The sequence below is a fragment of the Hypomesus transpacificus genome, chromosome 4, assembly GCF_021917145.1.
Source record: "Hypomesus transpacificus isolate Combined female chromosome 4, fHypTra1, whole genome shotgun sequence".
NCBI classification, from domain to species: Eukaryota; Metazoa; Chordata; class Actinopteri; order Osmeriformes; family Osmeridae; genus Hypomesus; species Hypomesus transpacificus.
In genome coordinates this window covers 10,543,020-10,566,590 of record NC_061063.1, presented here as the reverse complement: position 1 = coordinate 10,566,590, position 23,571 = coordinate 10,543,020, and the positions used below count along the sequence as shown (strand labels likewise).

At 47.0% G+C, this 23,571-nt stretch overlaps 1 protein-coding gene across 2 annotated transcripts; it reads left to right on the top strand.

The window, feature by feature from the left end:
- Positions 1-2,053: 2,053 nt before the first annotated feature.
- Positions 2,054-23,441, top strand: nfatc1 (nuclear factor of activated T cells 1). 2 transcript variants are annotated; one of them, XM_047019732.1, is made up of 10 exons: positions 2,054-2,446; positions 3,722-4,757; positions 5,022-5,181; positions 7,730-7,932; positions 8,831-9,003; positions 9,529-9,669; positions 14,391-14,446; positions 15,125-15,257; positions 17,644-18,249; positions 22,125-23,441. In XM_047019732.1, exons 1-10 carry the CDS (start codon positions 2,428-2,430, stop codon positions 22,178-22,180), a joined length of 2,583 nt encoding a protein of 860 aa, XP_046875688.1. In that variant the 5' UTR covers positions 2,054-2,427; the 3' UTR covers positions 22,181-23,441. The 2 variants fall into 2 exon arrangements, with proteins under 2 accessions (XP_046875688.1, XP_046875689.1); XM_047019733.1 differs by lacking the exon at positions 17,644-18,249.
- The last annotated feature ends 130 nt before the right edge of the window (positions 23,442-23,571 follow it).

Genomic DNA, 23,571 nt, shown 5'->3' with positions numbered 1-23,571 from the left:
CCTTTTCGCAAATTTTTTTTCAAAAAAAATTCAAACGTAGTCTTCAAAATGTTGAAAAAATCTGACTTGAGACCAGCCTGTTACATCTGACATGAGACCAGTTCTGAATGGTTGAAAAATATAGTATTTTAAAAATATGTAAAAAATATTTTAAAAATATTTTAAAAATATGTAAGAAATATTTTAATAATCTTTTAATCTTTTTCAAAACCTTTTTTTCAAAACCTTTTTTTCAAAACCTTTTTTTCAAAACCTTTTTTTCAAAACCTTTCTTTCAAAACCTTTTTCAAAACCTTTTTTTCAAAACCTTTTTTTCAAAACCTTTTTTTCAAAACCTTTTTGCAAAACTTTTTTGCAAAACCTTTTCAACCTTTAGAAAAGGGTTAGGGTTCAAGTACACTTCACTTTAAAACTGTACATAAAAAAAAAATATATAGGCCACATCATTAAAAAAGTAAGCAGCCGTGATTGTGACATCGATGGCAGCGCAGCCTCTCCGAGGATTAGCAGTGCAGAGTAACAACTCATAGAATGCCACATCATTAAAGTGTAGCTTCTCACCTGTAGAGATGGGCAAGCTGTTAGGGAATACCCCTGCCTAACCCTAACCCCGCTGAACTGCCCAGACCTGCCAGAGATAGCTGCCTGTCTGGCTGGGACTGAGAGAGAAGTTGTGTAAGTATACACCACCACAGATAGTACCCTAAGGGATGGAAGAAAGTCTTATGAAGATCCTCAGTCAAGCATGTCAAATAACTGGGTCTGAGACAAGCTTTTATATAGCCCGTAGCCTAGCCCACCGTATGTAACTACCGATAATTACAGTAGAGTGTTCTGTCTGAAGGAAATGCTAAAGTGATGATTTGATCCTACAAAAACCCATGGAACACTTATAATAATTCTATAGACGTAAAAAAAAAAGTTTCCCTACTGATGACTGAGGATGCGAACCCAGTCAAGCGGGAACATGTAGCCTACTGTATGGTTGAGATCACTACTCCACCAGAACACGGAGAGCCGCTGATGTAGCAGCCGTCTGTTGTCATCTCACATACATTTACATTTAGTCATTTAGCAGACGCTCTTATCCAGAGCGACTTACAGTAAGTACAGGGACATTCCCCCCGAGGCAAGTAGGGTGAAGTGCTTGCCCAAGGACACAACATCATTTGGCACGACGGGGAATCGATCCGGCAACCTTCTGATTACTAGCCCGACTCCCTCACCCCTCAGCCATCTGACTCCTTAATGATGAACGTCTTCATTGGATTCATAGTGACAGCAGTTCCATGTCAAACATTAGCAAAGATTTGTTTGCGCACAAATCTGCTCTTAAGACATGTAGACTCCATCATACCAGAATACGCCTGTCTGGGGAGACAGCAGGAAACTGTAATGAGTGAACGAAGCGTGACTTCAGGGGACAGGACAGTGGGTTGAGGTGGGAGGGGGGGGGGGGGGAATACTCCCATAAATGTTAGGCACCATTCAAGCGGCCTGAAAATCAGTGAGAGAGCTTTTAATATGTATGTAGGCCTGTATGTACGGAATGCATGTCTGCACGGCTATAACATTAAATGACAAACACCATGTCAACTGGTTCAAGACATCGCACGGGCACCGCCAGGAATTTTGGGCCCCATGGAAAATAAATAAATAATAATAATTGGGATCATTTCTATTAGTTTTTCTATTTTTTGGGGCCCCTGTCAGTCAGGGGCCCTTGGAATTGTCCTAACTTTTCCCCCCTATATGGCGCCCCTGCATCAATGTGAAACCTCGGACTAAGAGGCAATTTACAAACATACATATATAAGCAAAAAAATATATATATTAGATCTACAAGCACAATTAGGTGCAGGATCAAGACAATGGGCCTATTATTGTTCTCCTTAATAATCCACGCTTGCAGCTGTTGACACCAGTGGGCAGAGAATAGCCTGGCATCTGCTAGTCAGACGTGTGGCTGGCGTCACCGTCGAGGGGCGGTGTTCCTGGCTGAGGTGATCCCCGGGTTTAAAAGCACCGGAGCCCTCCCCGCGACCAAGCGGTGCGTCACAAAGATTCAGACGAGCGAAGGATTTCCCTCTCCCTAAACCATAAAAGTGTATGTCCAAAAGTAGCTTTTCACCAAACATAGCATCCAAATTACAGACTCATTTCTGCTCTCCATATCCAGATGTTACAGAGTTATTCTCTCCAGCGATACGTTTTGTTTTCTCTATATAATCTTTCTCATTCAAGACTTTTTTGTGGTTTTAGCTTGTTCGTTTTTTTCATGGTTGTCTTGTGAGACAGAAAAGGATATCTTTATAGCCATTGGAGTGTAAAATCGACGATTTATGGATGAAGGATTGCATCGAGCTGCTGCCATATTTAAAGTTTGACTTTTGGACCAATATACTACGTTGGGACTAATAGTAAAAAATGAAATCTGCTGAAGAAGGTAAGTTTTTCTTTTTGCAGTAAACACATTTTTTCCTAAGAGTCGCTTGCAGAAGCTGATAACGGCAGTCAGTAGTAGTCAAAACATCTGTCTCGCCCGTGGCGTTGGCTATTTCTTCAGGTAGCATAGTTTCTGCAATATGCAGCAATATACTGTAAGGGCTATTGCTTGATTATTATATTGTGGTACTTTCTTTACTAGTTGAATTCACAATCAACGGTTGTATTAATGGATACCTAATTTACTGTACATGGCGAAAGGAGGGTGTGGCAATTGAACGTAATTGATCCCACAACTTGAGTTTGATAGCTTTGGTAGTCTACCTCTGTTGTCAATCGGCAATATGAAAAGCTGTCATCCTAATGCTATTGTTTAACATGACTTATAGTTAGGGAGTCATGTGGTTTATTCCGGTCTGATGTCATAGTCTTCCTGCTTGCAGCCTATAGGCTACTGAGCTGTGGAGACTTCGTGCTGTGACGTCAATTATCATTAATTTGCTGACTGTGGTTAAACTGCTCAGGCCCCACCCCAGCCACATACCCCCCCCCCCCCCCCCCCCCCACACACACACACACACTCCACCCACCCACGCACACACACCACCCACCCACACACACACACACACCTCCCCCTGTTGGTTTCACCCCAGTCTAGGGTTGTCTCAGTCTGGGGGGGTAGACAGTGTCTCCTCTGCTGTCAGTCTCAGGAGGGTGTTCTGGAAGCCCTCCAGAGTTCTGGAAGCCCTTCAGAGTTCTGGAAGCCCCTCCAGAGTTCTGGAAGCCCCTTCAGAGTTCTGGAAGCCCTCCAGAGTTCTGGAAGCTCTCCAGAGTTCTGGAAGCCCCTCCAGAGAACCCTGGAACACGCTGCACCTTCGCACACCAGCCCATCATACCACAGCCCGCTGGTGGAAACCTGGTTCAGATTATGCCACATTCAACAATATCATCAGTTTTAATTTTTCACGTTTATTGCCATTTTTAACTGGTACGGGCACATACCATACAACTGGTTCATTCCGTGGCATAAAATCAGTGTCAGTCGGAAATGTTCTTTAAAGCTCTGTAGTCTGTTTCTAAGTTTAGCAAAGGAACTTTGACTTTGTGCATCAGTGAGCTCTGGCACTTTATAACAAGCAGCACCATGGAAGCAACTTACTTCATTCAGTATGTCAGAGAAACATCTCTGTGGGGATATTTTTTTTAAAAGATGGTTAAGTATTGTGTCATCTGGACAGGTCCATATGTGAACTGACTTCAAGTTTTTGCTTTCTAGATGCACAAAGCTACCCCCCCAGTGTGGCCCTGTCCCTCTCCCTGGATAATCCCTGCCTTCTATCCCAGTACCACAGCCTCCATCTCAGCCCTGCTGCCCTCTCTCTCTGCCCGTCCCCTCGCTCCGAGCCCCCCCAGGACATGAGGGGGGTGGGCGCTAGCCTCCTGCCCCCAGGGGGGCGTCCCAGCGAGGCGCCCGCCCTCGAGAGCCCTCGCATCGAGATCACCGCCTACGGCCAGTTCCCCGAGGAGGAGTCGGAGGACAGCAGCCTCCCTGCGGTCAAACCCGTGGCCTCGGTGGTCACGCTCTCTCTGCCGCACGCAGACGGTTACCGGAACCCGGGCTGCCTGAGTCCTGCCAGCAGCGCGTCCTCTCGGAGCTGCCACTCAGACGCCTCCTCCTACGAGTCTGGCTTCTCCTACACCTGTGACCACTCCCCCCAGAACTCCCCCTGGCAGTCCCCCTGCGCCTCCCCCAGAGGCTCCTCCTCCCTGGGCCTGCCCGGGGACCCCGGCTCCCTCTCCCCCTCCACCTCCCCCCGCTCCGGGGGACCAGATCTCTGGATGGGTGTCCAGAGAGGCGGTTCGCGGCCTAGCTCCCCCGGGAAGAGGAAGTACAGCTTCAACGGCTCTTCTTCCATCAACCACCACCCCCCCCACCCCCCCTACACCCCCGAGCCCTCCCCTGGGCCATCCCCCCACACCTCCCCCCGCCTCAGCATCACGGAGGAATCCTGGCTGCCCAACACTAACCAGTACACCAACTCGGCGATCGTGGCGGCCATCAACGCCCTGACCACGGATGTTGGGGTGGATTTGGGGGAGGGGATCCCTCTGAAGGCCAGGAGAACAGGCCTGGAGGCCAGCCTGCCAGCAGGCCTGAAGGTGGAGCCTGGGAGGGGGGGGCAGCGCTCTGAGGAGGTCTGTCAGGAGGAGTACCTGGCCTCCTGCCTGCCCTTGAAGAAGGAAGGCTACTGTGGAGGCTTCCTGGATGTGCCCCTGCCGTACTCCTGGTCCAAACCCAAACACTATCTCAGGTGAGAAGAAACATTCAAATGTTCTCACTGACATTATATCCATCACAAGGAAAATGGGATCTAATTACTACATATGTATATGAGGTCAGCTTTATTTATTATTTCTTAATTTATTTATATAATAAATACATATATAGCACAAGTAAAATTCAAGTTTACTGATAAATAACAATCCCTTCACAAACGTGAACATTTACTCCCTCTAAACCGGACAACATCCCTGAGCAGAGTGGATCATGTTGACAGTGTTGTCCTCTCCTCCAGCCCCTCTCTGCCTGGCCTCGACTGGCAGCTACCCTCCAGCATGGGGTCCTACAGCCTGCAGATCCTCGTCCAGCCCAAGTCCCACCACCGCGCCCACTACGAGACCGAGGGCAGCCGGGGGGCGGTCAAGGCCATGGGGGGAGGACACCCCGTGGTGCAGGTCTGCTCTGGTTCCCTGACCAACACACACTCTTCCAGTCCATCTAACAACAGACCTCCTAGACCTCACAGACCTGTCTCCATGCTAACCTGTCCACTCGTCTGTCTTTATCTCCTGGCATTGAAATAGATTAGCAATGTGTGTGTTAAAAAACAGCTTAACTGGCTCTTGATGTTGTTGGAAAGACGTCACATTTCTGAGTGTAATGTGATTGGTCAAACAGTAGACAGCCCGGTGTAGTCACTTCCTGTCCAGACGGGAGTGACTCACTTTCCATGGCCTGGCGCTGACAGAAGTAAACTGAAGTTTTGTGGCCAATAAAGTTCAGTCATGGTCTTCTACCAGCAGTAGCTTTGGTGTGTCATCAGAGAAAGTCTTCTTCGGTTGCAGGAAAACGGTCCCATTCCACTGGCTTCGCCCGGTAAATAAATCAGATGCTCTGAGTTTGAGTTAGGGGGGGAAGTAAAGTGTTTGTGATGTCGTCAAACGGTGAATGTAGAACTGGATCTGGACGGTAGGGCCTCTCACGTTTCCCGGCAACAAACCCCAGAATTTGTGATTCTCTCAGGGCTGTGGCCCAGATGTCTGGACCAGGGGGAATCAGCCAAACCATAGCCCTCCACAGTCCAGCATGCCCATACATCTGTACACGGAGAACCTTTCAGTCCATGATTGGGTGCTAATGGTTTAACGGCAAGGCTCTAGACAGGCCTAATCTAAAATAGAGAGCTTGTTCTTTCTAAAGCTCTGCTTCTGCCTTGCCCATCCCCAGCCCCCACCAGCTCCAGCTTCTCCAACAGACTTCCCTTTGTGTAGCTGAGTTCCTGTGTGTGATCCTGACATCATGCAGGGCAGGGCCAGCGCGGGCGGAGGGAGAAACCACACACGTTTCTGGCTCTCCAGACGGGGAAGTCAGAGAGACGTCCGAGGACCCAGACAAACCCGAGCTCTGTGCTTTTCCCTGATCGCACCGCACACACTGCTTTGCAAACAACCAACTTTTGCTCACAGGATTTGTTCTGGAAGCTGTGTGGCTTCCCTCGCAGGCCGGCCCAGCGAGGCCTGGTGTTGTCTGTTCAGTCTCATGGCTGCTGCTCAGACACGACGCCAGCAGGGTGCGAGCGCTGCACACCACAGCTATGCTCGGGGGTTTATGCTGTCATCTGGTAGCAGGCATACAGGAAAAACCCTCAACTGAAGCCCACAAAGACTTTTATTAATGAAATAAACCGATAGAGCATTAAAGATGGATCACAAATAGGTTTTCAGTGTCCTGAAGTTCAGGATAACAAATGATACTTCAGAGGAAATTGTGTCTTTCTCCATATATATCTTCATACAAAATCATAAAATCCAAGTTACCAAGCAGTCAGTTAGCTGTATAAAATGATCATACTGTGAATGTATTCAGACACATCGGCTCAACAGTTAGACCTAAGCCATGTGAACAGTCTATAATTTCAGGATAACTCACAGATGACTCTAAGGGGTCACTGGATTCTCTCTGGATGAATACGTTCCCCCTCAGCACTTTGGAGGGTGTGTGTGATCATCACTCATGGCTAAGACGTCCCCCCCCCCCCCCTGGGTGTCATGATCGAACAGAGTGTTGGAATTCCTCTGGTGGGTGATATGAACAGTGAGCGGCAGGCAGCTCTGCCCCAGAGAGAACATCTGACTCCTCCACACACTCCTAGCAGCCTAAATAAACAGGCACGACCAAGCAGCAGTCCGTTTCCTCACACTAATATACAGTGTTTCCACAGCGCTCCACTGTGCTGTAAATCACCTCTGCTAAAGCCTGGTTCTCACGTGTGGAGAACTTCCATGTGAATGGAGAACACAGTTCCTTTATACACTTCACTGTTTTCCTGTGTTTGTTGCTTCGTCTTCAGGTCTCTCTGATCTTGTGGACGATGCATGCTCCACCAGGCTGTCCTCCAGCAGCTTCTCAGCTGGTGTAGTGTCCAGACGACATGTATCTGCAGTCTGTGTGTTGGCAGGAGTGTGTTATCAGGTTTCAGGTCTGGTCCAGGCTCAATGCCCCTGCTCTGAGTTGTGAGGGAGTCTTAACATCTGTGAAGGACTCAGAGTTCTTAGAACCCACTGTGCACCAGCTGTTCTGGAACCCACTCTGCACCAGCAGCATTCTGAAAGGAGACCGAGGTGTTCAGTGCAGTACAGGGTCCCAGGTCGGTCTGCGTTCATGTAGGACAGGGGATAATGGTAAACGATGGATGTGTGGTCGGTCACAAGGCACTGCTAAATGTGAATGGGTTTTATTGCCCTGTGGCAGCCTTGCTCCTGGGTTTGAGTGTATCAGTACTGTGGTGTGCACTGACATTACTGGAGGAAGGAGGTCAGTGTGTGTTGTTGACTGAGTGTAGGAATAACTCTTTTGAAATTATCACTGATTGTTACAAATCTGTCAGGTGCATCTTTGTATGTATGGAGAGACAAGAACCCCTTGTGTGACGTGAGTGTGTAATGTGTGTCCACCCTAACCCTAACCCTGCCCTGTCCTGCCCTGCCCTGTCCGTCCGTCCAGCTCAGCGGCTACGACGGCAGTGAGCCGCTCAGCCTTCAGCTGTTCATCGGCACGGCGGACGACCGTCTCCTGCGCCCGCACGCCTTCTACCAGGTCCACCGCATCACGGGCAAGACGGTGTCCACGGCCAGCCACGAGACCCTGCAGGCCCAGACCAAGCTGCTGGAGCTGCCCCTGCTGCCTCAGAACAACATGAGGGCCGTGTGAGTGTGTGGGTGCCATGTGTGTGTGCGGTGTGTGTGTGGGTGGGTGTGTGGGTGTGTGGGTGGGGGGGGGGGGGGGTTTAAGTGTGTCTTTGTGTATTTTTCAGCATTTTATTTAAATGAAAGGCCACAACATTTGCTTTGTTCAGGCTTTAAATGGGAAGATGGAAAATGGGAAGCTTTGCATTCATCATGTCTGCAGTCCGTTCTGCTCGCTGGCAGCGTGGGTGGAGAACTTGACTGCTTAGCCTCAACAGTGGAGCCCCCAGCGTCTATGAAAGAATTTCAGGGAGTGTGAAATATGTACGAAATATGATCCTTTACTTTTTAAGGAAAGCAGTATTGGAGTATCACAGTCATGGAAAAAACGAGTTAGTTTGGACGGCTAAATCTATTAAAATCTTAAATATTTTGATGAGCCTAGCGGCACAGAAGGGTTGGCAATAGGGGGTGGGGATTATAAATGAGTAGTGAATGCTTGCATTCTAGTTAGAATTATATAATCTATACCTTTCGTCTCTACGAGAGACACCATTAACGACAACATTTGAGGAAAGCGTGAGTGGTGTTTTCTGCTCAAATAAAATAGCTTCATGAGACTTTAATAGATTGGAGGGCAGGGATTCAACGTGAAAGGAGTTGTAGTGCAGTAAAACTACCACTAGGAGCAGCGCTTTTAATGCTGGGATGAGACTCAGTCAGATAGCTAACTATCTACAGAGCAATTTACAGATTACAGCTATTTAATCTGACGACAATTTACCATAATCCGAATCCCTGTATGATCATAGAGACTACAGTCTAAATGAAAAAGTTATTGGCTGAGTGCTAATACATGTCACAGTTACATTTATTCATAACTACAAGACTAAACCGTTTTCGGTTTTGTTCTATGCAGAATCGACTGCGCGGGCATCCTGAAACTTCGTAACTCTGACATCGAGCTACGGAAGGGAGAGACGGACATCGGCCGCAAGAACACGCGTGTGCGGATGGTGTTCCGCGTCCACATCACCCAGCCGTCCGGCCGGACCATCTCTCTTCAGGCTACATCCAACCCCATTGAATGCTGTGAGTTCAACCGTAGGGCCTTGTCAAACATGTTGGGATCTACTTAGCTCAAATCGGTAGTCAGGTCCATCGTAATGTGGATCTAAGAGACTAGTCTTTCTGGCTTCCCCAGGTTTGAATGCAGTTTCTGCTGTGGTGCACTGTTCCCGTGTAATATCATTTATAGTGTGGTTTAACCACGACCTCAACCTTTACAAATAGACTGCAGAGAGACACAATAGCTGCCACACAGCAACTGTTACTGAGCAAAAAATCTGTTTCAGCAACTATGAGAATAATTGTTGAAGAGAGACGTGGATCCATATTTGCCTTTCAAAAGCATCAAAGTAACACACACAAACACACCTCACACGAGACACAAACACAGCAACAAAGCAGATGTCCTCACGCGATCAACAGAGGAGCAAGCAGCACTGGTATTGGTGAGGATGGTGAGGTCAGGGTTTACATTCTGTAAGTCTGGAGGCCTGGGTGTGCCTGGTAGTTGGGTTTGTGTTCACCCCTGCCCTGCTGTCCCTCCTGCAGCCCAGAGATCGGCCCAGGAGCTTCCCCTGGTGGACAAGCAGAGCCTGCAGAGCTGCGCTGCTCCTGGGGGGGAGGTGATGCTGCTCAGCGGGCACAACTTCCACCAGCACTCCAAGGTGGTGTTCTTAGAGAAGGCACAAGGTAGGACCTGGGGCTCAGAGGGTAAACAGCTGTGTGTGTGTGTGTGTGTGTGTGTGTGTGTGTACACAGGGACGTGTGTGTGTGTGTGTCCACAGGGATGTGTGTGTGTGTGGCTCCCAATCTCCCTCTCTCACTGGAGAAACACCAGGGCTGTTCCACCCTCGCTCCCTCCCTCTCTTTCTCCCTCCCTCCCTCCCTCCCTCCCTCCCTCCCTCCCTCCCTCCCTCCCTCCCTCCCTCCCTCCCTCCCTCCCTCCCTCCCTCCCTCCCTCTCTTGCTCTCTCTTTCACCCTCTCCCTCCCTCCCTCCCTCTCCTTCTTTCTCTTCTCTTCTCTTCTCTTCTCTTCTCTTCTCTTCTCTTCTCTTCTCTTCTCGTCTCCCTCCCTCCCTCCCTCCCTCCCTCCCTCTCTCCCTCCCTCCCTCTCCCTCTCCCTCTCCCTCCCCCCCTCCTCTTTCCCTGCTGTCAAAATATCCCCCATCCTGCCAAACTACCACATGTGGTGAACATTAATGTGCTATATTTTTAACCCAGCACATTTACATTTGCAGAAGTTTCCATTGCCTGTTCAGGACAGGGCCGGATTGCCCATGCAGCATGTCCCATTAGTGTGTGCCCCGAGCCCCGACCCTAACTCTGCAGGGCTTATCTCTGCTCTCTCTCAGCCTATTCTGACTGGAGGTCAGAGGTACAGCTCCAGATGTAGATGTTAGGAGTTTGCAGCTTCCTTGATCGCTGTACCTTAAGAGGAGACATATGAGGTGTGCATGGGGTCAAGGTTGAGAAGTGTGAACATGTGACAGGGTAAACACATGGTGAAACCCTCACAAGAGAAGGAACACATGGTATTGTTCTGTTTGAGAGTGGAATGCTAGGTGTGGTGACCATTAAGCAGTGCTTACTTGAAATTGTTTTTCAAAACAAAAAAGCTATTGTGTGTTATCTCTTCCTGTAGCGCTGATGTTTCTTGATCTTTTAGTAACCAGCGAAACACAAGCACATGTGGAAACCTTTCCTGCGTGGTACAGAAACAGCATCATTTGGTGTGAATGTCCCGGTTGTGTCGCTAAGTCACAGCTCAGTAGATGTCCTTGGGGCCAGCTGTGTGGGCTGGTGTGGGTGTGGATGGGGGTGCTCTCGGCTTCCTCAGGAGGATTTCCCTCCGTTTGGCACTAGCTCTGGATTCCTGGGCAGTGCTACCATGGAAACACCCCAGAGCCAGTCTTCCTCTGCCCAGCCCTCTTCCTGGGCAGTGCTACCATGGAAACACCCCAGAGCCAGTCTTCCTGCCCGGCACAGTCTGAACCCTCTCCTCAGGGGTTGAGCCTTAGTCTCTTTAAAAATTAAAACCCCTATCCCTAACCCCTAACCCTAATCCAAACCCTAAACAGGGTGACTGGCTGCTCTGAGATGGCCTCTGATAACTCCAGTCTCGGACAATTACTCTCAGAGCTCGTCCCCAATTGTATTTATTATTTATTTTATTTTGTTGTTTCTATTTTAACCGTAATGTTCCGTTGGCTTTGGTCTTTAAACACAAGTTCTTAACAAACAAAAAATACAACTATATAAAAGCTTTCAAATGATTTAGGTGTAAAAAAAACACCTTCAGTGTGAACAGTCTGCATGGTAGACCAGCCTGCTTAATGTCTCCAGTCTCTGTGAATAACACTTCAGAGGCGCAGAGAGAACCAGGATCTGTGAGGGAGCCGGCTCAGACAGCTGCTGAGGAGAAACCTCCTTTGAGTACTTTCCCAGCTGTGCTGGTGGACGGCACCACTGGCTCGTCTCAATCACAATCAGAAAGGGATTTATTCGCCATGAAAGTTTGCACAGACAAGGAATTTACTTTGGCATGAAGGTGCATACAATAAACATATAGGAACCTAACATGTAAATATGTGGACTATCTATACTAAGGGTATAAATAAAATAAAATATGAGTTGTCATAAAATAAAATATAAGTAGCCAATTACAAAAATACAAATGTACAAGATACAATTGTGTAAATGCAATGTGTTTTAAGTAGGAATTCATTAGAGTCAGTGTGGACCCTTGGCCTTGTTGAAGAGGCCAACAGCGAAAGGGAAGAAACAGTTTGTGTGGCGTGAGGTTTTGGTCCTGATGGACCGCAGCCTTCTGCCAGAGGGGAGTGACTGAAACAGGGAGTGTCCAGGGTGGGAGGAGTCGGCCACAATCTTCCTCGCTCGCCTCAGGGTCCTCGAGGTGTGCAGGTCCTCGAGGGAAGGCAGATTGCAGCCAATCACCTTCTCAGCAGTGCGGATGATACGCTGCAGCCTGCTCTTGTCCTTGGCAGTGGCAGCAGCGTACCAGACTGGTGCAGCTCTATGGCACATGACCTGCACGTCCTCAGGCTCAGGGTTAGACCTATTCAGGATCTTCTCAGGACCACCTGTTTGACCCCTGACCGTGACCTCTGAGCCTCTGAGCCTGTGAGGAGAGCCAGCACACAGGTGGAGCAGGTAACTCTCTCCAATCTGCATAATGCTAACACTTATTAAACCCAGAACTCAACTGCTCATAGTTACTGTGTTAGTGAAGAGACATACAGCAGACTGCTCATAGTTGCTGTGTTAGTGAAGAGACATACAGCAGACTGCTCATAGTTGCTGTGTTAGTGAAGAGACATACAGCAGACTGCTCATAGTTACTGTGTTAGTGAAGAGACATACAGCAGACTGCTCATAGTTACTGTGTTAGTGAAGAGACATACAGCAGACTGCTCATAGTTACTGTGTTAGTGAAGAGACATACAGCAGACTTCTCATCGCTCAAAGCCCTCCGCAGTGACTTCCACGTCACACTGTAATGAGGTTTGGCTGGCTGCAGGCACGACCACGAACAATGGCCATTTTCATAAACAACTGCATGCATGTGCTGTGAACAGTGAGTTTAATAGGTCCATAAAGTAGAATGTATGGTTTCTGAAACTACAGGCCTGTTTAATGGCCATAGATTAGGGAATATTTTCCCAGTTATTATTGCTGTCTGTATTCTGTAGAGATGACATTGAACAATTTCTTCCCAGCCCTCCCCCCAGGCCTCCCCCCCAGGCCTCCCTCCCCCCCAGGCCTTCCCCCCAGGCCTCCCCCCCACGCCTCCCTCCCTTCCCCCCAGGCCTCCCCCCCACGCCTCCCTCCCTCCCCCCCAGGCCTCCCTCCCCCCCAGGCCTTCCCCCCAGGCCTCCCCCCCACGCCTCCCTCCCTCCCCCCCACGCCTCCCTCCCTCCCCCCCAGGCCTCCCCCCCAGGCCTCCCTCCCTCCCTCCCCCCCAGGCCTCCCTCCCTCCCCCCCAGGCCTCCCAGGCCTCCCCCCCACGCCTCCCTCCCTCCCAGGCCTCCCTCCCTCCCTCCCAGGCCTCCCTCCCTCCCTATCCCTTCCCTCCCCCACTAATTAAGAGCACAAGGAGCTGTTTGATTCCTCTTGTAAACTCTCCTTGACAAACAGCTGTATTGTGTACTTTACATGGTCCCCTTAGGCTGGTGCAACTGTGTACAGAAGACCAGGGCGTTCTTTCACTGCACAGCGTTGTCTGCCTTACCAAGGTAATTACTTGAGTAAACCGCAGGTTAGAGAAGTATTGTCCAACCAATGGGACCAGGGAAAGAGGAGGGAGACAGACTGACAGAGAGAGAGACAGAGAGAGAGGGGAAAGGAGAGAATATCTGAAAAACATGTTTTCTTCTGCGGGTGGAGGTAGCCTTCCTAGATTCTCTGTCTGGAGGGTTTCCCAGATTGAGGGATGAAAGGGGGAGGAGGGGAGGTGCATCATGTTACGCCACAGCATCTAGAAGAGTCCATCTCCTCGCAGATGTGCATCTCCCGCCTGTGCCGTGTGACTGTGGTCTGGGTGTATCACTGAGTCAGCACTGCAGACACAGGAAGACCAAGACCAGCAGTTAGTTAACTCACATCTTGATTTATACGAGCTGGGAATGGACACAGTTGTATTTAATTCTTGAAGGTTTTGTTATGACCAATAACATTTTCACACATCTGACAATTGCCCAATGCCTTGTTTCAGTGCCATTTGGGAAAACATGGTATGCGCCAAGTTAAAAGGAGACACATTACCAGAATGTGACACAAAAAAAGATTCTCTGAAACTTGAAATAAATGTTGTACGACAAAAGCCTATTTTTTTAATTGGGCTATTTACAAAGAGTGTTGGTGGGTGGAAAAAGATGACTCAAGTCCTTATCTTCCAGTTCAGCCCACTAGTAATCGGAACCTCTCTTTTATGATCACATTAACCATCACGGTGTGTAGGGGTCCTACCATGGAACAAAATCAGGGTATTTTTCATCTCCCAAAGACGAGAAAACGCCAAGTTTCGAATGAATCAGATTTCACTCTCTTTTGGTTTGATCCCCTCCACAGTCTTTCTTTCTTTCTTTCTTTCTGGGAGATGAAACTCTCAGACCTCCTAAAACACCATAATTCACCGTTCACACAATACTTTTTCACAACACAATTATGTTTCACAACACTATCGGTTCTAAGTCTTTCACGTTACACATTAAATTTGATGATGATTTTTCTCTTCATGTTTCTGTTTCTCCCCTGTGGCCTTGATGTTTTCAAATGTCAGAGCTCAAAATAACAGCACTCATGACGTTGCTGTTGACTTGAACTTGAATCCCATAATGCACTTCCTGTTTACTGTACATCTGAATGCAGTTGTTTGCTTTGCGTCGTTCCAGATGGTCACCACCTGTGGGAGACAGAGGCCAAGGTGGACAAGGACTCGTCCATATCTGTAAGTTAGAAGCATAAAAGACACAACTGTTGCTTGATATTTTTGCTCATGAGGACAAAGAGTTAACTGTCAGTACTTCTTTATGACGCAAATCACAGCCCTGGAGCTGGAAGAGCTGTGGTCTGAAATATGCTCCTTTCAGTCTTAAAGGCTGTTTGGGGAAACAGTGTTAGTAGCAGGTTGTCAGAGCTCAGGCTCCCCAGGGTAGGAGAGTGTTGTCTGGGTTAGACACAGCTGGGGGCTGGGAAGCACCAGGAGTTCCCCAGAGGACCCGCTCCTGGGACGTCGGGAGATAGCTGGGGGATTAGACGCTGTCTGGATGTGAAGGAGTGCACCTGCTCTGGGAGTGAGTCACCGTGCTGCTGCCCCAGGTGTCCTTGACTGTCCCAGGTGTCCTTGACCGGCCCAGGTGTCCTTGACTGTCCCAGGTGTCCTTGACTGTCCGGCCCCTTAGGGAAGACAGGAGAAGACTCTAGCTTAGTCTTAAAGAAAAGGAATTACTTTGCCTTCCAAGAAGTAGTCAAACTTGGTTCCCCAAAATATTATCTTCATTCATCAAGTAAAAAATATGTTTTTTCCTTCCACAATGAAAAATCAAGTATTCATTTTTACAGACACAGACAGGACCTTCACTGTTAGGAACGTGAGTCTTGATTGTGTCTGTGGTTTGGCTTGCAGACGTCCCTCCTGCTGGAGGTCCCTCCCTACCGGAAGCAGAGTTTGTCCAACCCCGTCCTCGTCAACTTCTACGTTTGCAACGGCAAAAGGAAAAGGAGCCAATACCAGAGTTTCACCTATGTGTCTGCTAACAGTAAGCTCTCTCCTTTCTCTCATCTTCTCTCTCTCTCTCTCTCTCTCTCTCTCTCTCTCTCTACTTAATAATGAGCGACATTTTGTCTGGTGATTTGCAAGGGTTTATAATAAAGAGGGACAGCAGGTGATTAAGGGGAGAAATACAGTCTCAGATTTGTACACTGCAGACTCCGGCACACACTTGTGTGACGAGGCAAACATCCTTCATTCATCTGTGCGTTGGTCTATCCGGTACAGACAGACCAAGTTCCTCTCATGGGCCTCAAAGTAGGTGCTGTGGCTGGAGGGCCTCATCTCATCAGAGTTCCTCGTGGGTTCTTGTTGACAGATTGCTTGGAGCTGGTCATCTGTCAGTTAAACTTATTTCATGTGAGAAGGAAGTGTTGAGTAGTGATCTCCCTACTGAAAAAGAGTTCACTTAAATCGAATTTTTATGTATTCCATTACAGCGTAATACATTTTCATATATTCATCTTCATCTTTTTCCACATAATTGGAAGTGTACTTAAAATGTACTGATTCATATACCTGTTGACAACTTTGAAATATGTAAGCATCTGTGTACTTATTTATACCTTGGAAGTAAAGTAAACATATAAATAATATTTTGCTTGGCCTGAGTAGCATTTAAAGACATGCTCTATTTAGCAATAAACTTATCAAACAGTTATTTATCCAAAAGAGCGTACCTCCAAATAGAAAGGTAAACCATATGTTTTGTTGATGAAAAATAATCCCTGGTCGTAAACCGTCTCAGCGAGCTGAGAGCAGCCGGTCGGCTCTCTCAGGACATGACTCTGGAAGTCTGTTCTGCATTAGAAACAGGAACAGATTGAAAGCCCTTTCTCAAAACTCAACAATCTGGTCCACACAGGAATCTACAGTGGTGGCCAAGTCCTACAGGATTGAAGGACTCTCTAAACTCATCCAGGGTCCCTGAATCACTACTCTCAAAGCTTCTCCAGCCTCTGGTTAGCTTCATGGAGTTGCACCATGAACTCCCTCGCGTTGTGCTGTCTCGGGTTCTGCTTCCTCGGGTTCTGCTGCCTCACGTTCTGCTGCCTCGGGTTCTGCTGTCTCGGGTTCTGCTGCCTCACGTTCTGCTGCCTCGGGTTCTGCTGCCTTTGGTTCTGCTGCCTCTCTGAAAATGAGGAGAGAACTGCTTCAGAACTCCACAAACAAACAACAACGTTTGGATCTGACCTACAGACCTCTGCTGACCTACAGACCTCTGCTGACCTACAGAGACCTACAGACCTCTGCTGACCTACAGACCTCTGCGGTTGCATCTGACCTACAGACCTCTGCTGACCTACAGACCTCTGCGGTTGCATCTGACCTACAGACCTCTGCGGTTGCATCTGACCTACAGACCTCTGCGGTTGCATCTGACCTACAGACCTCTGCTGACCTACAGACCTCTGCTGACCTACAGACCTCTGCTGACCTACAGACCTCTGCTGACCTACAGACCTCTGCGGTTGCATCTGACCTACAGACCTCTGCGGTTGCAAGGCCCTATCTGTAAAGTTGTAATATGTCAAGTGTGTTACTTGACTATTAAAACTATTTTTAAATGTTTGCAAGCATAATCCCTTTACATAACTACAAGTCCTTTTTTGACTTCCTGAAACTTTCTGGACGTTTCTTGAGTTCTGGCGCTGTTGGGCAGAGTGAGTGGGAAGAAGGCAGGACTACGATCCCTCAGGTACATGAATGGAATATGACCATCCTATATAGGATATTATAAAATCTTTATCATGTCCAGTGACACAGTACGTCGGATACCGTACGGTTACTCAGTATAGTTTCAATACTACTTTCCCAAACCACGTCAGTTTCTGAGTTCTGGCACTGTTCTCTCCTCATATTTTAAGGTCTATGGAGAATATTGAGACAACCCTTTTTTTTCTTCCAGAGAAAACATAAATGTATTTAAAGTCATAGAAAACAGTTGCGTATGAAGCCCGTGCAGCAGAAACATATTTCTTCATGCAAGCTTTGAGGTATACAGCTGGCCAAGAGGAATTCAAGGAAAAATGACTTTTTTATCGCAGAAGCAGCTGACATTTCATGACACATTTCATCCTTTCAGCAGCAAGAACCCGGGTCCAGAAACAGAATCTTATTTATGAGTGTTTGTTAAGCTGTCGGTGTCTGCCGGCCACAAACCCTCTCACACTGTCGATCTGCAGAACACAAGGCTGGGTCTGGCTGTTGATACATTCTGCTCTTTCTATCTTCTCTATCTCTATTTTTTTCTGTCTCTATCCTCTCTTTTTCTCTATCATTGTCTCTTTTAATCTCTCTATCATCCTCTCTTTCTCTTTCTCTATCTTCTCTTTATCTCTTTCTCCATCCTGTCTCTTCCGCACTGTTTTCAGTTCCAGCCATAAAGATGGAACCTCTCGACGACTTCGAAGCGTCCCTGCTGCGTGCCCCCTCTGGCCTGGCCCCAGCCCCCAAGCCCCCCACCCCTCTCCAGGTCACACCCTGCCTGATGCCCTCTGACCTCCGACCCTGCCTAGCTGACGGACCCTACTCCCCTTGCCAACAGAGACTGGAACAACACCACCCCCTCTCCTGTTCCTCCTCACCCAGCACCAGCCCCCAACTGCACCCCCTGTCCCCCTCACCTCTCTCCCAGTACGTCCCAGCAGGTCCTCCCCAGCCTCGCGCCCCACCGTCCCCCACCCCTCACATCTCCATCATCCAGGAGACCCCGGGGCGGCTCCACCCACCCGGCAGTGCCTCCTCCTCCCCCGCCTCGCAGCCCTCCAGCCCTGCCGCTGGCCCTGAGCGGCCCCTCTCCTCTGCCTGCTGCCAGACATCTCAGCCTGGCCACAGCAGCCCCGTGGCCCAGCTGGCCCCCAGGACCCCAGAGGTCAGCCGTCTGCCCTCCAGCCTTCACAAGGATGGAAGCCCCCCCTCGCTTACTGTCAGCGTCAAGCAGGAACCACAGGAACTGGACCAGATGTACCTTGATGATGGTGAGTTTGTCCTGATCCACTGAATAAATGTACATACAAACCTAATTATGGCTCCAGATTCCCTGATTATCCTCATATGAACATCTCTCCATATGCTGTCATCATGCCTAGTACTGCTCATGTACCCAAATCCAAAAGGACCTAATGGACATTCAGGGCAACTAGCCTTCGTTCTTCCTTCCTTCCTTCCTTCCTTCCTTCCTTCCTTCCTTCCTTCCTTCCTTCCTTCCTTCCTTCCTTCCTTCCTTCCTTCCTTCCTTCCTTCCCCCCACTCCCTCCCTTTAGCTGTCCCACACTACACTGTCCTGTGGAGGTTATTTGTAGGTATCAAAGGCAGCTAGTACCCTATAGTGTGTCCTGTAGTATTGTGTTGACAGATAGTCATCAACAGAATTGTGTTGATGCGTTTGAAGCATTGATGAGGCGAACAGCATGGCCCAGCTAATTGTTTGTGGGTTCCTAACTTCCTGCTTGTGTTCCTAGTCCAGCTCATGCAGCCCCAGGCTCTGGTAATCACCATCTCCAGCTGCCTTGCATCTCAATCAGACAGGAAGCTGCTTCTTAGATTACTGTATATCCATGATTCCATGTCCTGATATGAGTAACTGTAACTTGAGATGAATAGAAAGCCACTCCACATTGTACTCAAGATTGTACAGTTTATTCATTTAGCAGATGCTTTCATCCAGAGCGATGTACAAATCGTGCTTCCAGAAAGTCAGAAGTGCAGAGTTCTAACGATGTTTTGGTGGTCAGTCAAGGAACCGCTAGTGTTTTCTAGCCACATTGCAGACTAACCACATCTCAGATCCCAGACAGTGAAGGACAACACAATAGTATCTTAAAACTACAGTGCAGCAATTTAGCAATTTGATTTAACATCTAATTTACAGTAGTGAATTGCACAGTGCAGACAATCACCAATGTATCATAAGTAACTCTTTTGTGGTTGTGGTATCTTGTCAGACAGTAGAACAACCCATATAATACCTCAAACCTTCATCGTAGATAACCCTAGAGTAGCTGGTGGTTAGAATTTTACATTATTATTAATAATCTGCAATAGTTTACGACCGAAACTAGTCTTGTTAGTTGTGAAATACAGATGAGTCACTCGTGGTACATGGTTTAATAAGTTGTTGTTTTGTCTTTTTATGAGACGCTCCAGTCTGATGAACTCAACTCTTGTCATGGTGTGTCTGCAGGTTGTGTAACAAGGTTCACGCGCCCTGAACTCATCTAAGTGTGGAGACTATTTAGAGTGTTCTGATGAGGGGTGTGGAGCTTCAGACATCTGTAAACAAACACAGACATCCAGGTTTTGAGTGTTTTAATTAGATCCCTCACATGAAATGTGGCAGCAGGATGACAAGTTGCCCGTGGCAACTGGTGTAAACAGTAGATGATCACTCCCAGGGCTGAGTAAGGCTTTAATATGACACAGTTCTGTGTCATAAAAGTTATAAAATAGGTACAAACACTCGAGTTCAAAACAAAATAATACGAATCTACTTGTGCTTATTCTTACTGTAAACTTTGTCTGTCTTTGTTGTTTACTGTCTGCTACATCCACATCAAATTCTACAGTTGTTATTGTTTTGGTCGAATTGACCTTGAAACCTGGTCTGCTGGTTTGCTCCTACAGGCTTAGTGTTCTAAGCTCTTTTAAGAGGAATCCAGTATCTTAAGGTCTCCACTGCCAGATGTCTGCTTTAGCCTCTCACAGCTCGCTCTGAGTCAGACCGTGATGCATGGCACTGATAAAACGTTATAATTTTAACCTTTGGAAACTACATCGGGATCTCTTTTGTTTTCTATATGCACGACATGACCAATCAAGACGTGATTTGATACCTGAGAATAAATAATACTTTGGTACTTTGGTCACCCCTGTCCTCAAAGGTACAAAATAGCTTTGATGTGTTTATGTAAAACATTAATGTGAAATTTGCTCTCAGTTTAATCAGTCAGCCCAACACACTCCTTATGCATCTAGAAACTGAACTGTGTGCTGAATTATGTGTTCTGTACTCTGAGGCGACAAAGGAGTTTACTGAACATTTTTGTAATTTGAGACCAAAATGTACTTTCTAATTTATTCTACTTCCTGTTGCATCTTCCGGAGGAGCTGATTGGTTGTGTGTGTGGAAGATAGACAGCAGCCACTATTCCTCAACACCAGGAACAAGAGCTTGAGAGTGTGTGTGCTTGTGTGTGTGCTTGTGTGTGTGCTTGCGTGTGCTTGTGTGTTTGTGTATGTGGGATAAAGGTATTTCACAGTTTTGCTAGCGCCTGTTAGCCTGGCTGCCAGCCCAACTTCTCCCCGCCCCCAAAAAAATTTGGTCGGGAAGTTGGGTCTGGAGGGTCTCGTATTGGGGACCAACTACAGAAAACCAGAATCTGGGCAAACCAATTAAATTGCCAGGGCGGGCTTTATACGATGATGGACAGATGATCAACAGTAACGTAATCACCCACGTCACAAAAGAGCGCTTAAGTTGAATTTGTTTTGAACAAACATGGCTACCGCTGGAGATCTGGGATGTTATGATACTGCCATCGAGTCTGTTTTAGAAGACATCGACAGCGCATTCATTTTGAAAGAGGAACAGAGAGACGCAATCAAGGCATTTGTCGATGGAAAATATGTTTTTGCCGTCCTTCCTACGGGATTCGGTAAAAGTTTAATTTATCAGATGGCCCCGATGGAGTTGTAATCCTAAACGGAGAACTTCGTATATGCATTGCCCTTTATTGTTTCGCTCAAAAAGGTTGACCGTGTGAACAAGTACTCTCCCTACCCTTAAATTAATTTTACAACACCGGCAAAAATCGTTTGTATTCATTCTTCAAGCATACTTCAAGTCTGCTTGTAGTTTAGTTCTGTTGACAACAACTATGCATGCTTAACATACATCACATACTCTGTTGCTCTGATTGGTTGTAGATCTATCCAATTGAGCGAAGAGGCATTTGTTTTCCAGGCTCGTTTGAAACACGCCCTGTAGTCAAAGCCCAACGGAGAGTTCTCAGACTCATATTCTGACTAGAATTATGAGTATGACAACGTCAGGCTAAGCGCCTGTGGCATGTTTGGACCAAAGAAAAATCTACCTTAATCATGTAAACACATTGAAGGCTTTCCTAGTTCATGCCCAGTCAAACAATGTGGCCCCAGGCACACCCAACCTCTGCAGGAAGGAAGGAAGGGAGGAAGGAAGGGGGATCAAGAGAGGGAAATGGGGAGTGTCAGATGGAGCAGCACTGTTGCTGCATGTGAAACAAGGCCTGACCCATCGTCCGAAGGGACTCAGATTTCCAGGCATCTGTTCCAGGCCCCAGACTTCTGGCTATGGGAACCGCTTAGCTTCAAGGCCAGAGTCCAGCCAGGGGGAATCCCTCTGAAGGCTCTCTGGCCTGGCTTCCAATGCCTCGGTCATGGGGTTCCTCCTAGCCTGGGTCCAGGGGTGTTCCCCAAACCTCCCTTGTAGCTTTATCTTTGAGTTCTTGAGAGAAAACCTGACCTGATTCTTTGTTTTTGTTTTAACACAAGAGGTCTTTCCCCTGAACTTAGTCAATCATGCAGGTTATGGCAGACTTTCAATCCAAATAAGATGGTCGCTGTTTCCTTCTTAATCAGAGCCTGGTGTTTACATAGCTTCTACAGCCAGACCCTATAGTGTTTGATCATTTCCCTCTCATCAGCCAAAGAACACAGTTGATAGGTGGATGGGGTCTTCCAGGAAACAAGCACAATGGGGCTGTAGGCAGGAAGACAAGTTCTTCACAGTCTTGTACCTTCTAATACTGTACTCTCATTGTAATGAACGCTCGAGGGATTTAGTTCCTGACGTTTTCCTCTTCTCTCTTCACAGTTAACGAGATCATCCGGAATGACCTCTCCAGCAACTCTGTCCAAAGCAGCGCGTAGCAGAGGCCTGAGGGGAGACAGCATACCAAACATGTTTACAGCGTCCACGTGGGCAGGCAGGACAGTAGCGCACAGGAGGCCCAGGAGACAGATAATCGTCCAGGTTGTACATTTCACTGAAGGACGTTAAAATAGACTTAACATTCAATACGAAATAAAATGTCTGATCCGTTCTCTTACGGTCATGTTGCATGTACTTTGTATCTCTCAAAACAAACCCCACCAGAGAGTATGACTAGTGGACCATTGACTTTTTAGCAATTTGTAAATGCCTAACAGTTAGTTTTGTATAGAGCTTTAGTTTGGATATGTAGCTCTGTTGGTTGTTAAAAAAACGAAGTGCCTTTTGACTGGATAGGGAACATATTTTTTGTTTATCAATGATTAAAGTGTATCAAATAGAATGTTCGGTTTACCTAATTTGTAATAATGAAGCACCAACTCCAATTGACCAATGGTAGACTAGCATGCCTGTTCATTGGACTTCTTAAACGACTGCACATGTTTAGGTGCCGCAATACATGAAGGAATAGTGTCAAGTGCTGCAGCAAGAGGTGTTAATCAAGCCTCCTGTTCCATTTCATGGTCAGGTCCTGTAGAGGTTAAACTGAGAGGACGTAAGGATCATAAACAGACGGACCTTTCAGCATCTCAGTTCTTGTGTCCTGTGCAATGATTTGTTTACTATCAAGTCATCAACTCAATATTATAAAGTCGAGAATATCAGCCCTTATTGATCCCTGGAAGGGATGGAAATGCCTGAAGAAGTTATCTTATCAGAGACTGTATGGATGAATAATATCATAGGTTTGTCGTTTTAATTTACATACTGCAATTTTCCTGTATTCCAAAGAATCACTGATAATGATGAAAAGCAATATTCTCATGTTCAAGATAAAATATCTTTTTTCTATTGTCATATATTTCTATATTTGTAGCATTTATACCTATGTTTATTTACACTTGGTCATTGTAGAACATTTCTATCTCTGCTCTTTACACAGAAATACTAATATTCATTTTTTTCTGTTTTTGAATGCAATTCTGAAAACATGCATAATCCTTGGTTTACCTACTATGAACTTTGATTGTGTCTTATGTTAGCACAGTATATTTATGTATATTTATAAGTCTTAATTCATAAGGTTTAAGGAAGATGAAAAATAAAGAAATGTTATTTGGACTGTGCAGACATTTGTCTGTGAACCCCAACTCTGCTTGTTTCATGTAGCCTGTGTTGTCAAATAAATAATGGAGTCAGTGTCTTGGTTGGTGTCTTAATACTTCAAATATAACTGAAAGGATCAATAAAATATATTTGTTTTGTAGAAGCCATCTATATTTTATATCAGACATGGCTTAAGTACACACCTCCTTCACTCAAGTAGAAG